Genomic DNA, 27,375 nt, shown 5'->3' on the forward strand with positions numbered 1-27,375 from the left:
ATCTCGTCTATCGGGACCCCCACTATTGCCCTCTCCATTTGACCCCACCTTTTCTCTGACCCAGCCACCCACCTGTCCTTGATCACCCAGAGTCACAATGCCTAATCCGCCCTTGTGTGTTGGGGTCATCAACACCTTAAGCGCCATTCAAGTAGGTTTATTGTTCCAAATGTAATTCGAGAGCAATTTGTTTAGTGTATGGAACAAGGACAAGGGAACAGGGATCGGGAGGGCTTGGAAGTAGTGAAGAATTTTTGGGAGAATCGTCATTTTGATCACGTTAATCCGCCCTACCCATGAGACCGATAGCGGACCCCATTTATGCGGCAGTTGTTTGATTTGCCTCTGCAATGTGAGATCATTTGCCCCAAATAGCACCTCCAGCTTTCGTGTCACTGTGGCCCCCAAAGGTTTTATGCCCTCTTGTACCCATTTAAATTGAATTGTGTCCCAAGCCTGATGCAGTCCTTCCCTTTCTAATGATAAGTTCAGACTTTTAGATTTTAACATGTTTATTTTTAGGCCTGCTATTGCTCGATATATTGCGTTGTTGCTGTGAACTCCTTGTAGTGAGGTTTCAGGATCCGATAATGTGAGAAGCACATCGTCTGCGTTGGCCATGACTCTGTGTTCCTCCGCCTCAAATGGAATCCCTCATATGTCTTGTGCCGTCCGTAGTTTGACTAAAAACGGTTCAATATATATATATATATATAGCATGAAAAAGGGGAGACAAGGACAGCCTTGTTTAGTGCCCCTTGGTAGGGGGATTGTCTGGGATAATTGATCATTGATTAGGAGACGGGCCCCCAGGTTATGATAATTAGCCTGAATTTGAAATGGGGAGCCGAATCCCATTGTCACAATAGTATTAAACAGGAAGGACCATTCCACCCTATCAAAGGCTTTTTCCGCATCCAATGAGAGTAGAATGGCTGGGTCCCCCTTTCGTGAGATCTTTTCTCTGTGGATGTTATTGTGGGTTTGCCTTTGCTGGATAAAACCTGCTTGATCTGGGTGGATACGCTTCGGAAGGATGTACTCCATTCTGTAAGACAAGATTTTTGGATAAATCTTAGCGTCTACATTTATGAGGGCAATAGGCCGATATGGTCCGCATAGCGACAGATCCTTAGCCGCTTGGGAAAAAGGATCCTTTCCGCTTCCATAGTTCGAGTAATATGGCCACTTCTGCTGAAAGAATTGCAAGTCAATTTTGGTGCCAGCGTAGGCTGGAACATCTTGAAAAAGGCAGCCGGGTATCCGTCCATTCCCAGACTTATGTAGCAGGAGATTTCTAATCACATGAAGCACCTCCTCTATAGTAATGACCCCCTCAAGTGCTTCCTGCTCTAGAGGGTTTATTTTTGCAAGGGCTAGTGACTGAATGTATAATTTTTGCTTGTGTAGGTCAGGGCGATCTGATTTATATAAAGCGGTATAATAGGCTTCAAATTGAGCCATAATTTTGGGGGTGGTAGATACCTTTGTGCTGTGAGAGCCTACTAGTCCCTGAATTGTCTGTTACGGTCCTCTGTTTAAGCTGTCTGGTCAAGAGCCTGTCGTGTTTATTAGCTTTGACATACTATTTCTGCTTCATATGTAGTAAGGCCTTCTCTACTTTCTTTGTCTATAGAATTTGTATTTGTATTTATTGCATTTTTATGTAGTGCTTTACGCCAAATCCCTTTACAAGAGGACAATAGAGAATACAATACGCATTGTAAAACAACATATGAATCAACATATGAACAACATAACAACATATGAATCAACAGAAAGCAATACATGCAACAATTTACAACAGTTTACTTGAATGCTATGGTGTGACATGAGTGATGTAGGACTGTAGTGAGAGAAGCAACAAGAAGGACTTAGGATGGGTGGTAGGATCGAAATGAGAGAGGTGGCAGGAGATGTCGTGTGGGGATTGGAGGAGATAGGATTTTAGCGAAGTGCGGAAAGAGGGGTAGGACGAGAAGGGCAGATAGGGAGAGGGAGATGGTTCCAGTGGAAGGGAAGATCTAATTTCCCCCTTGTACACTGATATGCCTTGCGTAGCGTTATGCCTGGGTTATTGCCCATCTTATGCATAATGTCCTGTAGTTCTTGTGCTAGTTCAGTTAGAAACACATAACTGTTTTTGCCTTGTGGCCTTCATGGATATCATCTCACCACTTTGTGTTGCCCTTAGGTATTTTCAGATATTTCCGGAGAGGAGTTAAATTTGAAATAGTCCCTAACTTTATTTTCTATAGCTTCTCGCAGAAGCGTGTCTGTTAGTAATTTGCTGGGGAACTCCCATCTCCAAAGTCCACTCAGGTTTTTCTGGAGATCTAGAGGTATTGTAATGGGGTGTGGTCTGACAGTGCTGTTGTGTGGACTTCTATCTGTGTTATTTTACCTAAAAGTGTGATTGCTGTCCAAATGTAGTCTATCAGGGAAAAATAATTGTGCGCATGTGAATAAAATGTATAGCACGTTTCCGTTCCCCGAAGTGAAGTCCAAGCATCTGCCAGGGCCAACAGTTCAATTTTCCTTTTAAAGAATTTTGATGGAGGGGCTTGACCATGTATGGTCTTATTATTTATATCTTTCTGGAGGTCCCATGCTAAATTAAAATCCCCATATACTAAGACCTGGCCAGCAGAGAAAGTCTCCAATTCCGAGAGTACCGACCTGAGGAAGCCATCTTGTCCTGAGTTGGCGGCATATATCGAGGCCACCGTTAGTCATATCTCCTATGTGTATTAGGGGGAAAAGGTACCTCCCCTCTCTATCTTTGCATGTGTTTAAGACCTGAACTGTTACCCCCTCCTAAAGGCTATCAGAAAACCCCTGCCACTTTTCCCAGGGCGTTTGCTTGGAACACTGACGGGTAGTGTCTAAGTGTCAGCTTATTTCTCTCACTTTGCTTAATATGTGTTTCTTGTATTGCCACCACTGCAGGTTGATGGTGTGCCAAAAGTCTTTTGAGTTTTTTTCCTTTTGACTGGGGTATTCATTCCCCTTACATTAAGTGTTAATCATTTGAAGATGGGTGTCTATATCTTACTTGGTCTTTGTGTTTTTTTTTTTTTTTTACTCGTAGCCTCTTAGTAAATCCGCTGCCCAGGTTTGAACCAACCCCCTCGCTCCCCCCTTTCCCTCCCCAGATTCCCAAACACCCCAACACCCCTGCACTCCCTCCACCCCCCACACACCCTGGTGCAAGCCAAAGTATCTACATAATCCTTGGACTGACCAGCTCTCAAAAACTGCCAGGGGACGCATGCGGGGCGTCCTAGAGACCCTGTCGTGATCCCTAGAAGTACTTCCATAGATGAGTCTCCGCCCTTACGGTCCTCCTCTGCCATCTTGCAGCAGCCTAAGAAAACTCCACTCCCTCGATAGCCTGCTCCTTCAGCTTGCCCCGTTGTTCCTGGAATCCTTAGGTTGACTTTCCTGGAGGGTTGCACCCTGGTATCGGTTCCCCCTACGATTCTACTTCAGTCGGGACCATTCCCATGGTTTAGTCCCTGCGGAGGCCTGGACTCTGACATCGCCACTGGGTGTGAGTCCTTGTCTATGAGAAGCAGCTCAGTCCCTTCTTTTTTAGATGTTATTCTGTGTTGTCGGTCATCCCATTGAAATAGGAGGCCAAAAGGGAAGGGCCATTTGTATTTGATTTGTTTAGATTGTAGATATTTCACCATAACTCCTAAATCTCTCCTTTTCTGTAGGGTGGCCTGGGCTAAGTCCTGGTAAAGTTAGATTTCCACACCGTTGTGTTGGATCGGTTCTGCCAGCCGGGACGCTCGCAGCAAAGATTCTTTTTGGAGTTAGTGCGCCAGCGCAACAAATGTGAGTCTCGCCCGTGATCCGGCGTCCAGCCTTCTGGGCCCGTTCTGTGAACTCTCTGCAGCGGGATGTCCTCGTCTCCCAGGTCCCCAAGCAAGTTTGTGAAAATTTGCAGCACAGTCTCTTTCAGCTCCGGGTCCACAATTGACTCCGGCAGGTTCATGGTTCTAATATTGGATCTGCACAACCTATTTTCTATGTCTTCACATTGTAGTCCTACATTATGTGCGACCCTAGACAGATCCTCCAGTGCCTCTAATAGTGGAGGACGTCCGTTTTGTGGGCGTGCTCCGCTCTTTCCGTTACGTCTGAAAGGTCCTCCAGTGCTGCAACATACTTCAGGTCATTCAGTGTTTGCTTCACCTCTGCTGTGAATAAAGCAAATCTCATTTGGAAAGAGGAGGAAAGTCTGTCTTGAAATCCCTGAAAACACACCTCTATGTCCGCCTTTGATGCAGCCATCATACCGGTAGAATCTGTTTCCTCTCCTTTCTGTGTGCCTTGGGAAGCCCGATCGAGGTCAGGCAAGCCCCAGAGGTTGAGTTCCCTTGTCCAGCAATGGAGGTGTCGTGGGTCGCCTCTGTCTGTAACCACTTGCTTTAGATATTTTTCTGCGTGCCTCCCGGCTTGAGCTGTAGTCAAATTCCGTCCATGCCCCTAGACACGCGTTGCCCTCCGGGTCAGGGGAATATGAGTAGGGTTGCTTTGTCTGTGGTTAATCAGAACACCCCAAGTCCAGAGTGAGCCCAGGGCCCGCCTTAGGGCGCCCAAAGTCTATTCACCTTTAACTCCTTGCGTGTGTCGACCGTTACTGTAGTAAAGTTCAGGGTAATGTTCAAGGGACCCATGTGGAAATGGCCTGCGCCAGCCCCTCCCTGGTGTTACTAGCTGAGGATCTGTTAAAGTGACCCAGCCTGCGTGATTTTCAGCTTCGGGACTCTAACCTGTTGCAGAGAAGATAGTTCCATGCTGCCTGTCCCTGCGTAGCTTGCTTCTCTACGATGCGTGTGCCGTTTTGGCTTTCCTGATCATCCAACACTGCTCCTCTCATGCCGTAACCCCCTCTGCCCCCTCATCCAAAGAGACAGTGGAATGCGGGGGGGGTCACCCGGGACCCCACGCACCGGGGATTTCTGCTCCTCAGGACCTCGCGTGGGACAGTGTGAGGCAGGCGACCCGCCACTGATCATGCCTCCTCCAGCTTAAATCCCAGCTGGCATGGCTGGCCCACAGTCCTGCTGGGCCATGTGGTCAGTTGTGCCGTTAAGGAGCAGCTTCTCATCCTGATGCTGAACGGGGCCGGGCAGTGCAAGGACCTTCCTCTGTTTCTCTGCCCGATCCGTGCCAATTTGATCCTCTGCTACGCTGTGCCTCAGAGCGTGGCGTGTCGCCATTGGCGGACCCACTTCAGGCTCAGCTTCACTCCGGCGGGGCTGCTTCTGCTTCCCTTGGCAAGGGAGTTATGCCTGGGGGATAGATTTTGCTGCAATACTTATTTATATGGTCTAATCGCCCTGCCTGACATTGTAGGCCTTGTGGGGTGCGGAACTCTCCTCACGTACGTCTTCACCTCCCGGCCGCCATCTTTGAATCACCCAAACTCCTTTTGATGTGATTTTCCCTTCTCTTATCACCACCTCTTAATTGGTGCAATCTTGCAGAACTGCCCAAGGCCATTGGTCCTTGATTCAGTTGTCTTAATCCCAGTTAATGTGAGTAGAACCTTTAACAGAAACTTCAAAAAACATTATACAGCTCTGCACATTCTCACAAACATTTCTAGAATTTATGAGATCCTGATAGGCCGAGCCTCATATCCAGAACTGACATGCAAAAGGAAATGGGAACTGGGGAAGACGTTTGAGGGTAGAAAATGGAGAGAAATAGAAATGTACCACAAGAAGGTCTCCAGGAACGCTAGGCTACAGTTAATACAACTGTATGTCACACACAGAGCATACCTCACGCCTGATGTTATCTCAACTTTTACTGGGGCCGGCAGACAAGAATGTCCCAAATGCAAGGCAGAGGAAGCTGGGCTTACACATATGTTTTGGGAGTGCCCGGTAGTACAGGGATTCTGGAAGAAGGTAGCAGATAAGATGGCTCAGGGTGGTATAGAACTGGATGTACACACACCAGAGGCTTGCATGCTTGGCCGATATAAGAAGAATAGGCACCTAATGCTCAACACTTCTTCAGAGACTTAGCGTATGTTAATGAACGCTAGGAGCAATATGTGATGACTATGCCCAAGTCGTCCCAAGGACATCTGGGCCCTGTTCAGGACGTACTTGTGTGACATGATACCAGATGATAACATTTCTTCAGTACCATCGCCAGAACTATGTAATAGCTGATTACACTGTGCCTATATATGTAAATGCCTATTCCTCCATTTCGTTGTATTGTATTTAATTGTGCTGTATGTGGACGACATGACCATCAATAAATAAAGTTTTTAAAAAAAAGGAATAGGAAAGATAAATCGCTCATCAAACTCAAAGATTTGACGTATATAATGACAAAACGTAGCATAGCCATGGGGTGGAAAGACACGAAAGAACCGAGTATAACCAGATGGTGGAAGGAATTGGATAAATAGTGTGTAGCGGAGACGGGCATGGGAGAAGGCACTCCGAGAACAAAAGGCAGAAGCGGGAACGGATATACAAAGATGGATAGTGTTAACGGTAACACTGTTTGCGAGCGAAAGTGAGGAGGATACTGAGTTAACATCAAAGGAGGTTGGTGCATAACGTTAACAATTGTATGACTGGAGAGGCTATTCAGGCTGTGTTGGGGGGGGTTATGGTGAACTGTTTGAGAAGATGAACATATATGTTAAACAAATGCTGTATACTATGACAGAGCTTGTTATTTGTTGTTTGTTGTTAAAAAATGCAATAAAATATATATATATCATTTAAAACATTAGAAGTTCCCTATGTAGTTGGCTCTAGAGAAAACCTGGATTAAATTTTTTTTTTCTCATTGCAAAGGACAAGCACCTCCCACGTACTGCAGCTCGAGATGCTGTTATGCTTAGCTAGTGAAGAAATACATCTCATATTTTCATAGGCAATTATTTCATATATGGCTGTTTTGCAAGTGTATTTTATACTGAATGACAACACGGATATTGCCATTGGTTTACAATGGTATCTTGCAGCTACTAGAAAGGACCCTTGTCTCACCAGCCCCACCAAATAATATGATACTCGCTACATAGCAGGACATTGTGGACTCAATTAGACCAATGGTAACAAAACATTGCCCAATCGTCAAAAAAATGGCAATCCAGAAAGTCACAATTTTAAAATAACATCTGATCCGGTGTGTACAAAATATGGGGTTTATGGGGAGAGTAGAACTAAGTGCAGCCAGACACCTCTAAATGGAAACCATCCAATGAAAAAAGAAAGCCCATGCGGACACTCACTGGGATGAAATATTGGATTAGCAAATAAAAACCAAATAAAATTTGGGTGGCTTTTGTCCCCAATGACAGGTAACAATGAGAGGGTCCGAGAGGGGGCATAACACAGGATTTGTGCTAAGGACACTTCAGCCACCTCTATAAACAGAGTGGTTCTGGGCGATCAGCAGGTCAAGACGGTGGCATTGTCCATTCCGGGATCTGAAGGGAAGCAGATGTGTGACCGCAGAGCTGTGAAGGACACCAGTAGAACGTCTGCACACTCCAGTGTGGAAAGCGGGTGAAAGCAACATGCTGCAAAAGCACGTACCAGAGATGCTGGAGAAAGCCTGTGAATCTACCCTAAGCCAGTGCGGACCCCGGGGCGTCCTGGCAACTGCGCCAACAGCAATTTGAACATAATACCATTGTTAATACAACAAGAAGATTGTTTAAATGCAGAAAAGGCAAAGTACAATCCATAATAAGCGATGGATGCATGAAGTGCAAGTGTGGGGCACATCTTGAACAAACCTTACCGCAAACCTATTTACCAAGCCAAGAGTAATACATAGAGTATTAGTGATAAAGAGGAAGTGTGAAACTCTTAAGAAGCCCTGGCAAGGCAAGACACCAGGCAACTGAAACACATAATAAGTCTTGGCATGTGAGTACATCAGGCAGTTGGAGTTGCATAAAAAGTCCTGGCAGGAGAGTACACCAGGCAGTTGTCATTGCATAAAGAAACCTGGCAGGGGAGTATACCAGGCAATTTGCAAAGCTTCCAGAGATATTAAAGAAAGATAGTGGGCCTCATTATGAGTCCGGCGGTAACCTGCTGGTTTTTCCGGCTCGTTTACCGCCGGACTCGTATTACCGTTCCGCCTCCGTGATTCCCGGAATTACCGGGGCATTACAGCCCCGGTGACCCGGGAATTCCGGAGGCGGGATTCGGTAAATCCCCATTCCCATAGAACTCAATGTGAATGGGGAAGTGGAAACACCGGCACTATCTCGTGATGGTGCTGGTGTTTCCACGTCCGCCTGCAGGCGGGCGGTGTTAAACCCGCCAGATCAGACCTGGCGGGAACGCCACCTCCCGCCTGCAGGACTCGAGATCGGGCGGTCCGGAATAACTGTTATTTCCGGACCGCCCGACCCGTAATGAGGCCCAGTGTTTTTTTAACCAAAGGGTGTTAAAGAAAGACAATGGGCCTTATTACAAGGTTGCCGGTCCAGTAATAACGGTACCGGTAAGCTTGCCTGTACCGTTGTTACCGGTCCAGCAAACTGAGGTCTGCGAGCGGGTGCCTTACTGCCCGGCAGGTCCGACCTGTCGGGCGGACCGGCACCTGCGAGCAGACCTACACGGTAGCACCGGCACCGTAATTAACGGTGCCGGTGCTACCGGCCTTCCCATTGAGTCCTATGGCACTCAAATGGGAATGGAGAGTCATTTTTATCGGCACCCGGCGAAGGGGAATTACCGGGTACGCCGGGGCTGGAATGCCCCTGTACATCTCCATTGCCGATGCCAGTAAAATCACTCCGGCAGCATGTAGCCATGCCGACATTTACCGGCATGGCTACAGCCATACTCATAATGAGGCCCAATGTTTTCTGAACCATGGAAAACGTTGTGTTAAAGAAAGACTGTTACAGAACTTGTTGCCTTAACAGGAACCTTGTGAGTTAAGACAAGACACAAAGGAACTGCTAGTAAAAGCGACCATTACCGTCCTACTTAAGAATCCTGGGGAAGGGGTTCACCCTCTGGATACAAGGGCTTCCGCCTTGGAGAACATTTTTGTTGGAGCTATTGTTGGGAAGGGGGGACACGATCTTGCTGAAACCCCAGGCGCTATAGAGTAAGGCAAAGGCTGTCATCGGTAATGTAAGAGACCAGGGTGTGGTGGGGTGCCCTTGCAGGCATCTACACAATAATAAAATTATTGTCCACTTTGTAGGTGTAGTACGCATGCAGGGATAGCAGCCATCTTACATTCTAGTAGCCATATTGTGACCCAAAGTTTAAATGTAGCACGGCAGTCAGAACCCCAGGCCTAGCTCCCAAACATGAGTAAATGAATAGTTTGTATCCCAGACACTGATGAGAAAGCCCAGAGCTACACAGATCCATAAAAGCCTCCATTTTCCTAAACTGTTGCCAACCTTTGCTCCCTGGAAGTGTGAGGAAGCCATGGCATCAACAGTAAGATGACCACACAAGAGATGCAAGTACAAGGGTGTTTATTAAACGGCTTCAAAAGGGTTGTAGACTTCCTACCTTGCCCTAACGCTAGAATAGTAGTATTCTCTACCATTAAAGAAAAACAGTGCTAGTCAGTCTACTCCAAAACAATCATAATTACACTAATAAACCTATTACCTGCCCCTAAACTCATACACAAAGGTGTGAGGGTAATGTACTTAATAATAGAAAAAGTGTGTTCAACAAAAGAATCTGGATGGCAACGTGTTCACAGAAGAATGACTCCCTTCCCCATGGGATACTATATGGTAGTAGGGATAGGCAACACAGTTTTCTTCAGTAAGGCACTAATAAATGTACGTCCCTTCTTTCTCAATTTGCAAGGTTTCTATTTAGCAACAATGATCAATAATATTCACAGTTTCTTTCAACTTACTTGAGGTTTCCCTTCCCCAAGCTTTCTTCGTGTCACAGGCTTTCGAGACAGCAAAGCCTAGGCTTTACCGCTACGCCTGACCACTGCGACAGTCAGTTGTTTCCTCAGGTTTAGCAATGCTTTCTGCTAGTTGTAATTCGGTCAAATAGAGCTCCCCTCAATCGGGAGCAAACTCCTTTTAACTATTCTTTCAGTTGACAGGCTCCCTTCGATCAGGCTCAAGCTCTTAGGTCAAATTTTCACTGCAATGCTTTCTTTCTGGAGAGCTCCCCTTGATCGGGCACAAGCTCTTTTGTTCTTCTTTCACACTTGAAAGCTCCCCTCGATCGGGCTCAAGCTTTTTACATGGATACTGTATCACCGGTTTAGTTTTACTTTTACATTCGGACACTTTCGACTGTGCCGTCTTCTCTACAGCATGACCACTCCGATACAATATATCGTCCTGTCGCTTTGAAACAATCTTCACTCTTTCAAACGCAGTTGCCAGTTTACATGCAATTGTACTCGATACTGTTTCTTTCACAGGAAATCAACCAAAATGTTGTTCTACTATCTCGCATCACTCACCGGTTGTTGCTGTTGTTCAGTTTTCATTTTATGCGTGCAATTTATAGGCTTTGTGGTTTATCGAACCTCCCCAAATTTAATCTGCCGGTGTGAGGGAAGTAGGCTCCTACCCAATGACTTCTAGAAGGACGCTCCCTGCTTAACTTCATCAGCTGCCAATTGGAAATGTGGGTCTCTTGCCTGGCCTTCTTGCAGCCTCTGCACATCTTGCTTTCCAGGTTCCACTTTCTCAAGTTTAGCTGCTTAGCTAGCCCAGTCCTGTCTTGCCTCCAGCCTCGCTCTGAGTGCTTGAGATTTAGGTAGGGATCCTCTGCCAGAATCAGCCTTGCAGCCTCCCTCCTGGTTTCCCAAGAGCAACTGCCTTCTCTCCCTCTGCAGCCTTTTTTTTCAACGCCTTTGAGGTGTTAATTGAGTGCAGGTGTTTTGTCAGGGTTGGCTCTGCCTGACCTTACCTGACTCTATTAGTGGGACAACTTACTGTTAGGATGGGATAGTCGGTCTTCTGTCTCTCAAAGGATTTTCCCTCAGCAATCCTCATGCTCTGTCCCTCTCTTCCTCTTCCCAGCCCTGTGGTATTTCAATAGGTGAATGGGATTATGGGAATTGTGGTGTTCTAAAAAAAAGAATAAAGATGTAGATTTGTCAGGAAATGGAGTTTGAATGTAAGGTTGTTGAAAAGTTGGTTTTGAGGGAAGAGGGGTAAAACTCATGTTGGAATTGAGGGGTGGTCTTTGTTTTCTCTGATGGTTTCGCTTTCTATTCGGTATGGGCAACGGTTGGGGTAGAATGGGACTTTGGTCACAATATCCCATATAGATATAAAACTTCCTTGCAAGAGGTGATTTGCCCCTATTTCCCCTGTGGGTTGTATTTATTCTGGTGTGAGCGTTTAGGGGCTTTCCTACACTATTCTTACTTAAGTTATGAACACTTTTTCCAGTATCAAGTTGAAGGTATTTCCTTACACGTTTTTATTGCTTTGTAGTCTGAGGGTCAGGATAGGATGTTTTGGACACAAGGACGGCTTTTTCATTCATTGAGTTTTGGTTTATAGGTAGAGACACTCCTCTTTAGCATAGGGTCAGAGAGACATTTTCCCCAACCCATTTTCATTTAATAAATATCGAAACCATGACAACCTTGTGACCAGCTCTCATTTCTGACCCCTCACATCACCGTGACAGAAATAAAAATAGCAATCTATGCGCAAAAAAACAATAAGGAGTCGGGCCCTGATAAAATTACAGTTGAACTGTTTCAAAATGAAGAAGATGTATCCAAATCTATGCCCAAATCATGGACGTAGGCTAAGGTCGTTATATTGTATATAAAAAAAGGGCTTGAACCACCAACACGTTATCTTCCCATTTCATAATTAGATGCTTCAGGAAAAATATTTCTTAAGAGCTGTCCTGGTGCGCCTTCAGCTATAGATGGATAGCAATGCAATATTAAACCACTTACAAGCAGGCTTTAGATATAAGATAAGCACAGTCGATCAGTGTTTTAGGCTGTATGTGCTAAAGTGCAAGTATGTATAAAGTTAAGAAAAATGAATGTATACGCCGTGTTTATAGATCTATACACCGCATTCGATTGTGTACCACGTGTGAAGCTGCGTCCAGCCTGCAAGAGGAGGGTATCACAGCAGATTTGTTGGCCACAATAAAGGTGCTAAATACCAACAAGGAGGCAGTAGCCAGGTGAGGCACAGGTGGGGAAATGATCACTCCCTTTAGACTAGAACCGGAGTATGACAATGGTGCGTAATATCACCATCCCTATTCCTGCTCTATATTAATGATGTAATTGCCAAATTTGTGTCTGCCCCAATGAACGCAGCGCCTACCCTTGCAGCAGAGAAATGTCTGATTCTTCTCTTTGTGGACGATGCCGTGATAGTACCCCTAAGACCAGCTGGCCTTAGGCCACAAACTGAATTATTCATAGAATTATGTACTAACAAAAGCCTAGAGATTAACTTTGGGAAAAAAAATCAATGGTATTTTCACCAAAAAATGAAGAGAAACTTGTTTAACTTAACAATAGAGACCTCCAATGTCGAACAAGTAAATACGTTTGATTGCTTAGGCAAATAGTTTTTTGAGCACACGAAGGTGGGACTGCCATCGAGAGAGAGCTGGCACTTGCCTCCTAAAATACTCAGTGACAATAACTAGCTACTCTATTCAAATTGGGAATGGAGCCCTAATCCCCACCTTAACAGCGTATCAACAGCAAGCTAGGCAAGCAGCCCTTTATGGAGCCGAAGTGTGAGGCTATAACAACTGTAACAATCTATACTCCATTCACAATGGCTTCTTGAAGAAAAAGAAACTACTCAGTCTACCAAACAGTACCTCAACCTTCTTAGTTTATCAGGAACTGGACTTCCAAGACCATTGATGTATTGGTTAAGTGTGGCTAATGCCCGAGTTGAGGAAATATAGGGATACCCTGACTGACATACTCAACCAGGAAGGAGGCCGGCACTGCCTTGGATCTCACACATCAGGGTATCCAGTGATTTCATTGCTGGAAATGAACATTGAGGGGGAAACAATACTTTTTTGAAGCCACTTTCTAACACTTTCCCCCCATATTGTAGGACTGGAGTTTGTTTATATAATTGCAGCAGATAGTCCTAAAATATGTTGGCAAGGGTGTTTACTGGCTTACAAAAAATATCATTTGCCCCTTCGATGTTTATTTCCGCCGATGAAATCACGTATAAACGTCAGAAGACTACTATGTTGCTTGGGATGCGAAGATCTCGGGTTAGACCCGATCGGAATAACTGCGCGTGCAAAACACGACATCATGATTAGACACCAGGTGTTATGTAAAACAGATCTAGAAAGAAAGATATCCTCCCTGGGTTTAAGGATGTACTGGGAAGTGAAGCAAGCTTTGGGGTACGAGATCTACCTGGACAAAGTGAGCCCCAGAGCAATGCGATAACTATACACGAAATAGAGATTTGGGATACTGCCGTAGCTCAAACCTTGCACAAATAGGATAATAGCCACACAAATAAATGTGCACACTGAATGCTTAGGGGAGAATGTGAAGCCCAGTTTATGCTGGCAAGCCCCCTATTTCCAGACTATAGAAAAATGGATTTATACATTTTCTAGGAGTATATGGGACAAGGTCAACATGGGAAGCCATTATAAAATGTCTTAAAAGCACAGCATTTGAAGCCATCACTTATGCAGTAGCCACCTACGTGTACAAAGCTTGGAATAGGAGAACTCTAGCGATTAGCATAGCTTTGTGAGACACTTACACCACATGTATTCCATTAGTACAACGTGATTGTACTATGCTTTCGACTACAAGAGTATCCTCAATAAATTTTAAGTTTGCAAATCAGCCTTTCAAATTGATACTTTACAATATCCCTATAATGCTGTACTTGGCCATTACATCTGCAAATTAAATCAAGCAGTTTTTTTTTTAAATAACTATGTTTGAGTTATGAAGCTTTCTGAAAGGAATTGTTGCTATCTAAATTGTCTTTTAAGATTGTTTTTAATGGTCAGTATTGTTGTGCTTTTATGGGTTTTGTACCCGAAATAAAGCTTGTTCGATTGTAAAGATATTTATTAGTTCTACAAGCAAAGAATACAATATTGAATATTGTTAGCTGATAATCTCTGTTTAATATAGTCATACTGGGTAGATGATTCGAAACCCATTTTCAGTCGACCGAGATAATATCGCACAGAGTACGACTCCAGGCTGTGCAACTGCATGGCTTTATGACTGCCGCTTCTTCACACTGTGTGCAGATTTGTGTAGCTTAGGCCAGCGGGGAGCGTAAGTGTGTGAGGATGAGTGACGGCAGGTGGAGCAGACTGGGCAAGTGGGGAGTGGGACCAGTGGGGGTGATGTATACACCAGACCCCCCCATAAAAAGTGAAGGAAGCCTGGTGAAGGGCGGGATAAAAAAGACACATGACACACAGAGGGTGAGTCGACTGGGAAGGAAGTGCACATGGCATACAAGGCGGGGGTATGGGAGGATACTGGCCAAAGATAGAAGAGCTAGGGTAAAGCGAGCGATGGAAGAGAGGCTTAGGGTGCTGGAGAAAAAGTTGAGCGATGAAAGGTGTAGGATGATAAAAAAAAACTGTGTGGTCATAAATGGGGTCGGAAGAAACGTGATGCACTACAAGGAGACAACAAAACAACGACACCACATAGAACCAAAGTCTGGCCATGGTGACTTCAGAGAAAGAATTGTGTGCAAACCACAGTCCTCAAATAATATTTGCTTTGAGATTAGTTTCACCACCTTTCAGACACCCAGTGTGTCAAACATCATTCTGCGTGGTCTATGTGCTTCTCTTGCATCTACCTATTCTCTGAATGAACATCTATCATTAACTACGTATCCTCGATCGTTCTTTGGAGTAGCATGGGTTTACTTCATTAATTTAACAATGAAGGTTTTTAATTCTCAAATGGACATATTAAGGTATAATAAGAGGTTTATTTAATAGAAACATATTAATGTTGACGTCCATAAAAAACACCGGTGCATGGCAATATTATGAATGTGATTTATAGTCCATTGCAAAATATTTCCGAGAGGGATGAGCATTTGTGAAGCATTCAGTCAATCGCTTTCTTACTTCTCTGTCATAATCTGTCTTTTCCTTCCTGTCTCTTTTTTTTCTCTTCGTTGCAGGCAATTTCTATTCACTCATTTCCAAGCTCCTAGGAGAGAGGGAAGATGTTGTCCATGTACACAAGTATAACCCAACTGAAAGGGCAGAGTCTGACCTGGTAGCCCAAATTGCCAATGTAGTGCAAAAGAAAGACGCAGACTGGTCTGATGCCAGAGCGGTGGCAGACCACGGCGAGAGAGCCGGTGCCGTTCTGATCAGAGACAGAATCCACAAATTCCATAGACTAGAGTCCACCTTGCGACCTCCAGGGAACAAGATACCCCCGTCACATCAACTGCGGCCCGGTGCTGGGGACATCTGGGAAACAGAGCGCCCAGGAGGTGGGTTAGGGTCCCTTATGCATGGAACGCACGTGAGCGATCCAGGCCCAGATGAGCACAATCTGACAGCCTGCCATCAATGCATTTATCATTATCATATCATCTCCAACATTTCCACCCCTGAACATTCAATGTAAATACCACACAGTGCTTTATTTGTGAAGTATGATAAATAATGTGATGTGTTTTTATGGTTGAATCTGGTTAGGGTATGCTGCTTATGCGAACTTGCACGTACATTAGTAATAATTTACACGAAACTGTCAGTTATTAAGCTTTTTTTCTTCAGAAAAGCAGCATTGCCATGCAAATAAAATGCTGCCTTCTGGATTATCACAAGCTAACCCATTTGAAATCATACTCCGGAAAATTGCATGCAACAGGTTATGTGTGGAATCGTGATATGGCCATCTGTAACACTGCATTAAAATATAGTTGTACTGGTGCAATTTATGAACTGCATAATGTTTACTTTAACACACTAACAATACAAATAGGACAGCACATTGGAAAAGAAGGTGTTGCTTGTGTTTGGTCGATCAACGGTTATTAGTGTCCTCATTATTTCTAGACACAATAGTCCTCCATCTTACGAAGGTCATCGCCTGGTCTCCGTGACGACACCATCTTTTGTTATTTTAATGGTGTGGCTTGCTTAGGGATATTGATTGTGTTTCATCTTACTTGCTAATCTGGAGAGCCTGCTCACGCCCTGTATGAAGATTCTCCTTCCTAGCAAGTAAGCAATATGCATGCAGTAAGGCGGCCTGTGCGTGGGCAGCAGCACGCGCTACCTGCTTGTCACAGGCAGTCAGCCTGACGACTCCAAATGCATCTTCTCCTGCTAGTATAAATTATTCATCAACCAGCTGATTATTTTGTTCTCTGTTGGAAACCTCACCACACGGCAGTCTCTGTGGTACTTGCAAGGATTGAAAGCAGTCTTTTCTATTGTGAGATGGTTTTTGGATTTGTCGTTTTAAATATCATCTGACGTGTCGCCCTGTGGTGCACAAGTCTATTTTTTTAATGCACTGAATGAAACACAGCAGCTTGTGTTTCAGATACGAATTGATATTCGATTGCAGACATGCAGCTACATTAATGAGAACTAGAGATCACTGTAACTTAGGTCAGTCGTTCAGATAAGCGACATGGGTTGAGAAAGGCACCGCAGAGAATGCCAACGTGTGTGCGTGCTGCCAGCGTGCTGCCATCAATATAATGTATATAAGCAATCGGCACCGTAGAGGCTAGCAGTCGAGCTGGCTGTGCGGTTTAACTATAACGGGCACAATTTGACCAAAACTGAGCCTAATGATGTACAAGGCCACCGTGAGCTGTTCTGTAGAGGTTTCTGAAGCGTGTAGGGTTGCGTTCTACCCTTATGCTAGTATAGAGGGCATTCAAAGGTGTGGGCAATAGTAATATCAGGGTGTGGTCTCTTTTGTTTGAGCTGCTTCAAATATCATTGTGTTTGGATTGGTGTGCATTTGCCGAACAGAGGTGCGGACATTTAACCTGGACCTCTTTTCCAATGTACCTTGTGTACCAGGCGGAGCACAGCCGATGTAATTCTTGCTTCCACAGTGGAGGGTTGTTGTGCACTGTTTGATGTAATCTTGCTTCGAGAGGTTTAGACACATTCTGTCTGCCTAATTTTGCAGTCTTTGCAGCTTAGGGCAGAGTCTTTATGGAAGCCCGGTGTAGATTGCATTGTGTGCCATAAACGGCTTTTCGTCACATATACGGGTGTGCAGATTGGAGAAGATGTACGAATTTCCTGGGCAGCGACTGCTGAAAGTAAATTCTCTTGATTGCTGCATTCCTTTGAGGGCTGAAAGGCAGCCCTGCATCCAAAATCACACCCATGTTTGTATTGCTTAAAATTCTGCCCCTTGCAGCTTCCATTTCTTGGCTTTAGAGTAGAAGCGACAGAGGAAGCTTTCCTTTATCCAAATGAGAAAGGGGAAACTCCTCTATCCAATGTTGAGGTTAAGTATGGTCAAGGCATCCAGTGATGTTTGTTTGAGTCTACAATGCTTACTCGAAGCGAATTTAAAATTGGATTTGCAATCGCAATGCATTAAAAACTGCACATGATGCTGATCTATGATGAGAACAAGTGGGCACATATTAAACAAAAGAGGAAAGGTGAGGACCCTTTGGGTGCTCTGCAAGTGATCCTTCATGATGATTATATATAGTCTCACTGCAAATATTTTGGACCCACTCCTTCCTCTTTTAAGAGGAAGGAGTGGGTCCGTTCCAAGGAAGTGCTAGACACCCCTGCCCAATGTGTCAATCTGTTCAGCAAAACAGTATGGTCTACCGAGTGGTCCAAAGCCAGATTGTCATTCGTGTAGCTCAAGATCTACTCACCACCTGAGCCTCGACTCTAGTAAGGCATACCTGTAACACCTCCAGAGAATCCCGTTCTGGCTCCCCCAGCACCACTATTGGACCCCACCCTTTTTAAATCTCCATTCTCACACTAAACTCTGAACCAAACAAGGCACTCCCACACAGCAATTGTTTAACCCTCCCAACAGACATCACACACAATGCCGCACACCTCAACTAAAACAGTCGCGGCGAATGAAAGGAAACCCAGAAAAAGAAACGCACCCATAATTCATGATACTTCTCATCTGCAATTGCATTTCCCCTTGCAGTTGTCTTGTCACCCTTTTCCGAGATTTTAAGGACATAATGTGGGTCAAAAACTGCTTGATATTTGGCAGCCATCTCAAGGTCTGCTGGGGGATGTTTTAGGAGGGGTGTGAGGATGGCTTGCTATCAACTGTTAGGAGTCCACATCCTTTGAGAGAGATGTGTTTAGCAGTTGTGAGATGTCTTTAGCAGTCATGGGAAGGAATTGCTAGATGCTGGACAATGCTGTAGTGGTAACCGTGGCGCTGTTGGAAAGGAGGGGTGACCCCGTCCCAGACCCACCCCAGCGCTTTCGATTGAAACAGAGGCCCGGGAAGGTAGAGTAGGGGACAAGGGAGGTTACAGGGGGATGAGGGTGTCATTGGGAGCCATAATGTAGGGAGGGGGGTTTGCATCTTGCTCTAGCATGCATGGGCAATCGAACACCATTTTTAATAGTAGCAGCCATATTGGAATCGAGGCCTAGTTTTGCGCTGAAGCTAGGGTGGTAGGCCTGAGTCACAAACACACACAAATAAAGTATAGATGGGCGGTAACAAATTGTAGCTTGGGCACCAGTGAGGAAGGCTAAAGCTGCAAGGATTCATAGACCCTTCATTGTCTTATGTTGCCAACATTTCCTATCCCAGAAGGAATGCGCCCTGCAAGGCCACAAGGGGGTTGAGAGCTCACTGTAAAAAGCAATCCCACAAGAAGGAGGGCACGATCCTCCGACCCTTCCTATTCCAGCTCTAAGTAATAGCACCCGAAAGCCCCAGCCTGAAGACCCCCAGCATTCCAAGTTACCAGTCAGTCCCAGACCACCAACCATAACACTGGTAAACCCCCAATTGATCAGAAAACATCTGAAAACAAGGATCAGTCGCCTTCACCATAGGTCACGTGATTTGTGCTGCGAGGTGCCAGGAGGGATAAAATAACATAGCTAAAACAAGGGTTGGTAACTTTGGTTGGGTGCCAATGTGCTCAAATCGAGCTGTAGTTTGTTATAGGCGATGGCCTTGAAGTGTCCTCTTAGCCCATGTCTGTAGTACCAGGTGCACATCAGGTTAGAGATAGAGCTTGTATTTTCTTTCTTCACATAATGGGCAATCAGTGGTAGCTTCACGCCCAGTGAAGCGAGAGGAGGAACCCACGTGGAAAAAGATGGAAGGAGGGGAGCGGGGACCAATGGCCTGGCATCCCTTATGGAGCAGGTAGCCTATGTATAGGGTCTCGGTCAACCAGCCACGTGAGTTTGCACAGTATGTAATTTATGTCACGGATGAGGCTGTATGCCGTCATAAAGTGTTTTGTACTGATTTTTCCAGAACGTTCCGTGGCAGCAGAGTTCTTTGCTGGTGCATTTCTATTTTTGTGGAAATAAAACCTTGTTTTCCTTGCAAGAGGTGTGCTGGGCTTTTTTTCTCTAGTGGGTTGTATTTTTTCTGGTGTGAGTGTTGAAGTGTTACTCTACAGCGTTTTGATTTGTTGAAGCAAACCTATAACTCCCTTACTCTTACAAAGATTTAAAGGTTGGAAATGAGGAAGGTGGTGGTGTAGGAATGATGGTAGGCAAGAAGACTTTTCATGGTTGTTTCTGATGCAGTCATGGATGTATATATTTTTATTAAAAGAACATCAACAAACCTTTGTATTGGTAAGTTGTGCGGGGAGAGTTTTTGGCTCAGTTCTTGGAATACGTCTAGGATTTCCCTTGATTCCTTGATTGTTTTGGTGCCTCATTTGAAGGTAGGTCTATTTCAGTCTCCTGATAGTTCTGTATCAGCCCCCTTCATGTCTCTTGCAACGCATCTTGTGAATTTCAGTCATTGTTAACCCTACTGTCATTCCAAATTGCGGCTCATTATTTTTTAGTTCTGCCAACTCTTCACTTTAGCAGCATTGGTGGATTCGAACCTCTGTTGTCACTTTCTTTTGTTTAGGCGAGGTGGGGGGGGTGTTAACGGTCTTCGAAAAATGGTTGTAAACTTTGTATAGTTATGTTAAGATTTGTACCGTGCACCAGTGCAACTTGCATGCTCTGCAGGTACTCTGGTTTCTCTGAAAGTGAGAGGGGTTTGGTTGGTTGGAAGGAGAGGGAAAGCAAAAGTGTGGGGTCTTCTTGTGATGAGTGCTGATCCGAAGCTCTGTGCGCCTGAGAGTTTCAAGATATTTTTTATTAAGAGCATCGAGGTGTGTGTGTACAGAACGGTGACCTAGTGCTCCAATAGTGCTAGAATGGATTGGCCTGGGACTGTGGAATGTAAGTTGAATGTAGAGGTGTAGTGTTCTGTTGTTTGCTGTCTGGAGAGAGGGATATTAAGGAGACGTGTCGAGTTTCTGCACGGAAATTTAATTGTTTAGTGGATACGGTTATCAGAGGCTTAAGTCAGTCACAAGATAGCACCAAAGGTTTCTTTGCTAATGTTCCATGGGTCCTCAGGGACCAGTTGGTAGAAGTAGTCCGACCTTTGTGGTAGTGCATAGGTGACATCCAGTCTTGGCGTGGCTGAAGTCTGGTATGCATTGGACCGCCAGGAGCAAAGGTTTAACCAGATAGTATCAAGATATTTACTATATTCCTGAATTTCAATCTCTGGGTTTGTTTTCATATGGTTCCATGTATATAATAATCATTTATTTCAATTAGAGAAATATTACCCTATATTGCATCCACATCAATCTTGAGATAACAGGAGTACCATTCCCCCGCCACCTTTCCTTTCCAAGGCTCTTTAGCATTTGTGGACACAGGCTGCTGCAGGCGAGTGACTCTTCACTGTCATTAGTTTAGTCCTCTATATACATTTCCATGAGTCTTTTTATACACAGCTTTACACTTCATATTATCATCACTAAAGCTTTGTGATTTATTTTGCACATAACACCTTAAAGGGCAGTCTAGCAAAACCACTATAACATACTGGTGATACCATCTATGTCCATGGTGGATTGGATCATAACAAACGTTCAAATTGAATGCATTATAAAAGTAAATGTGATGGCCAACAGTGAAGAAGCCCTCCACAACCCCCCCATATGAAACGCATTGCTGTGGAGGCCATTTCATCTAGACATCATTTTGTCACTTCAATAAAGGGGCCTTGCTTGTAAATCTGATTGGAGTGGGAGCATTTACTTTCTGTTCATACAAGTGCAGACCGTTACTTTATTTATCTTTATAAGGGAGAAGTGGCACATAGCTGAATTGTTTTATTTTCAAATTTAGGAAGGCCCGTCGCACCCGGATTGTACAGGTCCACCTGTAACGCAGATGAAGCTTGCTCGAGTCAGCAAAGTAAACTACAGGTTTTCTTTATACTAATGCCTCAGGATCATTGTAGCCATGCAAATGGTTGCTTTGTAGACTTCGTCAAGCATCTGTTCACTTTTGCTGCTGGACTGTATGATTGGAATAGGCTGTAAGGTCTGGAGTGTTAGAGGAGGTTTAACAGGCCGAGGATGAGAAGTGACTTGTTGGACCCTCCCTGAGGTTTTAACTGTCCAGTTAGTGGTGTAAATGTTATGGGAGAACAGCGATTCACTGCAGGCGGGCGTATTTGTTGGACTTCCAGGACTCTGGGTAAAGCCTGACACCAGACTTATTTTCTACTAAGCCTGGCACCGGCTTCAACTCTGGAACGTAAAATGAAATCTCTCCAGTTATAAGACCTCTCTGGGCAACGTTTGCATGTGAAGTGCCAGCTTCTGGATTTCATCCATGAATGTGGGGTGGTATTCTGGTAGCCGATGGATGACTGCTACAATGAATGCAGTATTCGGGATAATGATGTAATGGAGCGCAGTAGGTCTAGGGCTACCCCTTCTCTATTAAGATTGCAATATTTAAAATGTTGAAGATATTATATGAATTGTATTTTAATTCTGAAGTTATGATTCTTTGTCCTGGCACGTTGCTGATATATATTAAACCCATTGAGAGCCTTACTGGTGGTCCCACACCAGCAGGTAGCTCAATCATTCCTAAATTACAGTGTCTCTAAGGTCCATCTTTAAAAGTGAATCTCAGTATTCTTTTTAAACAGATCATTCTGCTGCACATTGAAAGGGTAAAAGGAAAGTTATGTTACCGGTAGTACAAAGTTTTGTCCTAGCATAGCTGAAAATGTTACAAGAAGAACCAACGTTTATATGAGGGAGTTTGTCAAGAAAGGCCCCCTGGGTGAATCTGTAGCTGCCAGCAGTGCCATCCTTTGTATTGTGCATACATTTCTCCAATTCAGTTGCGTCTGAAGGTACTCAATCGGAATCCTCCTAGTTTTTCAGTATTGGGTAACAAGAAGTTGGTACTCAGTCTGTTCTGTCTGGTAGATGAAGTTATCAAGTTTGCAATCGCAAGTGGACTGGCTGCTGCAGTAGGTGTACACGATTGGACATCCTGATGCCAACAACTACAAATGTACGGATGACTACATGGTGGTTGAAATTTGAAACCTGGCATCAACCTAGCACAGTCTTGCATATAGCAGTGCACGTGTATTGTCTTTCCACAGGAAGGTTTATACTCCCCCACTCCCCCCACCCCCGACTGAGCCTGAAGAATGTGGTACTCAAAGATGTTGGACATGTCCACCTGCCTTTCCTGGTGCCCTCTCCAGGGAGCGGATCTGCGCTCTTAACCAGAAGGGTGGTTTCCCCACCTGAACCTTAACAGTCTGAACCTTCATGCCAGGCAATTGAAAGGCTGAGGTATTAGGAGTGGGGTTTGTCAGAGGATATCCTGTACATGCTAATCTTTGCTAGGAGGCCTGCCAGCTAATCCATTTATTTGTGCTGGTGGCGCATATTCTTGGCTTCATGCCAGAAGATGAATCTGGACTCTTTTACCTGTTCCACATCCTCAGTTATGAATTTTCTGCTTTCTTAGGCCCGGGTTGGCCAGTAGATCCTCACTGAAGGGCTGTCTTGCTGCTATTACAGTTTTCAAGAGAACCGCTGAGCAGGCCTTATTTTTCACGATCCCCACAGTTATGCAATTTTTGTGGCATTGCGTAATCTATTTTCCCCATGCCAATTTGTTGTTCTGGCACGGGACTTCAATTCTGTGTTAAAGTTTCTTATGGCCACTCCGTTTCAGCCGCTGCATTATTGTTCTTTGAGATTACTCACGCTTAAGGGTGAATGAGCTCCAGGTGTTATTGGTCAAACATCCCTATTTGGTTTTTCTCCAAAGAGAATGTGATGTTGAGAAGCAAGGCCATCCTTCCTCCCAAAGGTGTTCTCGGATACGCATCTCTCTCAAAAGATCCTTTGTTCTTTCCTTTTTCCTCTGCCTCATCCTTCCAAGGTACAGAAACAAATCCATCAGCTGGACCCTGTGCTGGCCCTTAGCTACAACATCTCTCGGACTAGGAATGACAAGAAAGATGGCCACCTTTTTGTTGGTTATGCTAGTGTCAGTGCTGGCAGGGCTGTAACCAAACAGATCCTATCAATGTGGATCATCCTCTGCATTTAGGAATGCTACAATCTGGCTGGAAAGAATGTGCCTCAGCATCTCGGGGCTCATTTAATCGGAGGGTTTGGCTGCTGCCTCGTCTCTGCAATGTGGAGTCCTTGTTCTGGACTTTTTCCAGTTGTCTATGTGGCTTCACTGCACACGTTTGCAAAACATTACTGCTTGGATTCCCAGTCAGGGCAGGGCACTCACTTGGAGAGTGGTCCTCTTGAGCTTTCTGATAACGGCCTCTGCATCTAAATACAGAAATGGACCCCTGTCGTAGTCAAGGAATCCATATGAGGAATGTGAGAAACCTGAAGGTGTCACCCGCTAGTCCCCAGGGATCTGTCATACAGGTGACCAGGACACAGCCATTGCTTTTGGATCCAGTTCCTGAGGGTGGACCGGTACAGGAGGATCACCTGAATGGGGGTGATCTTGGGGGAGTAGGAGTGGGACACCAAAAGGTGAGACGTAGAATTCAATTCCTTATAACACTTTTTCCCCATCCTACGAGTTAGGATACCTAGGAACTCACCACATCTTCTGACACAAACACTTTCACACGGATAGTTCATCGGGAGCGACAACGGACTAACACCAGAGCCATATACCTGACATGTCCCAACACAAGGGTCAAGCAGAATCAGGCTATTACTGATAATTACACACACCTGACTTCCATCACACTTCCCCACACGAATAAAAGGCAGAGCACGAGAGCACACTCTGAGCAAGGCTAAACGCACGAGGAAGCAGCAATTCGGAACTGGCAGTTTAAACTGAGGAGAAAGGCAACGAGTTCAGAGCGGACGACGAGTAGGGAAATGCCCTTGACCTTTTCAACACAGAACCGTGACTTTCAAGAAGCCTCAAGGAAAAGAAACATTAAACCAGGGATTGCAGCTGACGAACAGTGTAGCATGTGTCAAAGGTACACAGGGCCCTCTCACATTGATAGTCAAGGCGGGAAGAAGCGATTGCCACAATGGTACTTTCCTTGACTCCGACAGCAAAGCAACACCAACAAGATCAGCACAGCCGGTGAGTTGGAGAAGCTGATAGCAGACCGGACTGTATTATGCAGAAGGTTGTAAGTGGCAACATTGTATGAAGAGAAGAGAACTTGTATATAATTGAACTTTGTAAAACGAAATTGGGTACCAGATTCAGAGTGGTCCGGCACCACACGTGTGCTCACTCGAAGGTCTCTGTTTGGTGCACGCCCCCCCCCCTCCTGAAAGGGAAATAATTATTAAACTGTGAAATAGAAGTGGTCCTGCAGCGGTTTACATTAAATCCTGTGCACATTCAAAAGGCTTTGATTGTCTGTAAATTGAAATTGGTCTGAGCCTGGCCGAGAGGGACTAATTGTAGAAAAGGGTTCTGAGCCCGGAAGAGGGGGGATCCAGGGTGAAAAGTAACACACACGAGAAGATTGTTGAGGCAACTGTAAACCCGACTGAGGGATGCCTACAAAGTAAAATTGGTCTTAGCCAAGAAGAGGGGGACTAATTATTGAAAGGGGATCTGAGCCTGGAAGAGGGAGATCCGGGGTCAACAGTAAAGCTCACCCATGAAGATATTGTTGTGGCAATTGTGAACCCGACTGAGGGGTGCCTGCAAATTAAAGTTGGTCCGAACCCAGCTGAGGGAGACTAAGTGTAAAAGACGGATTTGTGCTTGGCTGAGGGGTATCCCGGCGGAAGAGTAAAGTGCCCCGACTTGAATATTTGAAATTAACTTTTCTTTGTTGTTTATGTTACATCATGTCCTCTGAGGCAAGAGACTTTGCACAAAAGAGACTTGAGCACAGAAGGCCCTGATATCGGTGAAAGGAACTGTGACCTCGTGCTAGAGAAGCCTAGGAGTGTTCTGTGCTGGAGTGACCAGCCCTGTCCTGTGCTAAGAAACGTGGGGAAGGGAGGCCAATGGCCTAAACATCCTGACTTATAATTTTGTGAACACTTCTTTATTTTTGTGAACATTATCCCACACTATTTTGTAGCATAGCGGTACAGATTGGCAATAGGTTCTTTAGTGTAGGCCCTTTTTATTTGACTAGACTCCTCTAGAACTGAATTATTACTTGATGGTCGTAGCTTGCTCCCATCTTAGATTTAGTAGATAGATGTTTCTCACACCCCTGATAAAGTTCAATAAACACCCTTGAACTGTGATCACTTGTCTGTCTTACTTTGATACCATGCCTTGCTTACAGGACGGAAACCATTAGAAGAAAAAATACTTTTTCTTCTCAGTATTGTTCTTTCTAATGGAGCTTCCTCCCAAGGAGTCCTCATCTCCCTCCCAACCGGCCCAACTTGGCAGATAGCTAGTACACCTTGGTTCTGCAGTCCGTCAGTGTATGAGTGAGAGGCAAAAAGGGTGGAACTAAGGTCATGGGTCACGGCGGACCCTTTATACATATACATATACTGGGCCTGACATCATGGCCAGCATGAGCCAGAAAATATTTCAGAAGAGCAGCTGCACTGGAAGATAGATATCATGGATGAGGTATCAGTTGGAGGAACATCCATCAGATAGAACAATACTCAGGGATAAGTAATTTGTTCTTTCATGTGAAAGACAAACACATCTTTTACATGTGCCCTAATGGTACTTTTGACACATTCCCAAACCCCCTGAGTTAATGTCATATAGCTATGTTTGTATGGCACCAGTTGCCCTTGGAGTCAAAAGTAGTACATGGTAGCTGTTCTGGTCAAGGTAACCAGGCTTTTTTAGACTAAAGGCTGGTGCTAAATACCTCTGTTCCTGGCAATTTTAAACCTTTTTATTCAGAGAACTGAAATGATAGCATCCAGAGATTGTGCTATTACATGAAACTCGCCTCCTCCATGCAGGCAAACGTAGGGTTATATCGAGGGAACATTAACATCAGTTTTTTTTGCTTCTCGGGGGGCAGGGTGGCCATATCTTTCAGGAAAAGACTTTGGTTTGCAATAGATAAGGACATTGCTTATTCCCAGGGATTTCAGCTTTTTATAAAGGGGAAGATGACATACTGTCTGTTCACCAAATCAAAGTCAAGACTCATTTCATGAGGCCTGTTTCAAATTGGTGGAGCTGCACAAGGAATAGATTATTTTGGATGGTGATAAGAATATCATAACTCAAATGGATTTTGACAGATCAAATAGCAGGTTGTCTGCATCTGTCAGAGTTATTTCAGCTGGTTTTGAGTCAAAACGTAAAACACCTTGAACTTTCGGCTCGTTAGCAGCGTAAGCAAAACAAAACTTGGGTGCCGCAAGCAACGTCGGACTACTCCCCACTTTCCCAATTAGTCCATTGTCTCATCGGTTGGGCCCCAAGCCAAGGCTTCTCCTTTGTAGTTGGCCTTGAAGCCTGTTCTCTGTTCTGGGACATTCAAGGGAGTGTAGGCACACTATTATCTTCATTTGGGCTTAATGAATAGCCCTTGTTTTCAACTTCTGAATCACATGTGAGGAAACCACAAATGTGTCCATCTCGACCTTCTATGTACTGCTATTTGATTCAATTGAATTGAGTGTCATTACCCTTCCTGACCTCTAGAGACTTGCTTACTCCATCTTGCGTGGGCTTTCCGCATATTTAATTGTCTAATAATTGGCTCTTGCAGATGTTTTCTCCTTCGCTTAATCTAAGATAAACATGTCTTAAGTACACGCTTATACTTTGACTCCCCTTGTGCCTTGCAATTATTCCTTGAAGTAGCATTCTTGATCCCAGGCCTATAGACTCCTCTTTATTGCTC

The 27,375-nt window shown here is 44.7% G+C and overlaps 1 protein-coding gene across 4 annotated transcripts in view; it reads left to right on the forward strand.

Annotated features, from left to right (window-relative positions):
- PAM (peptidylglycine alpha-amidating monooxygenase) overlaps positions 1-27,375 on the forward strand; it is a 1,287,650-nt gene that overhangs the window by 844,568 nt on the left and 415,707 nt on the right. For 2 of the 4 annotated variants that reach the window (XM_069625460.1, XM_069625461.1), the window contains one exon: positions 15,173-15,493. The exons of the other annotated variants lie outside the window; for them this stretch is intronic. In XM_069625460.1, coding sequence (XP_069481561.1) covers positions 15,173-15,493 — 321 coding nt within the window. The remainder of the gene's footprint in view (positions 1-15,172; positions 15,494-27,375) is intronic. 4 annotated transcript variants of the gene reach the window in all.

This window comes from Ambystoma mexicanum, chromosome 6p (assembly GCF_040938575.1).
Source record: "Ambystoma mexicanum isolate Mex_15411 chromosome 6p, UKY_AmexF1_1, whole genome shotgun sequence".
NCBI lineage: Eukaryota > Metazoa > Chordata > Amphibia > Caudata > Ambystomatidae > Ambystoma > Ambystoma mexicanum.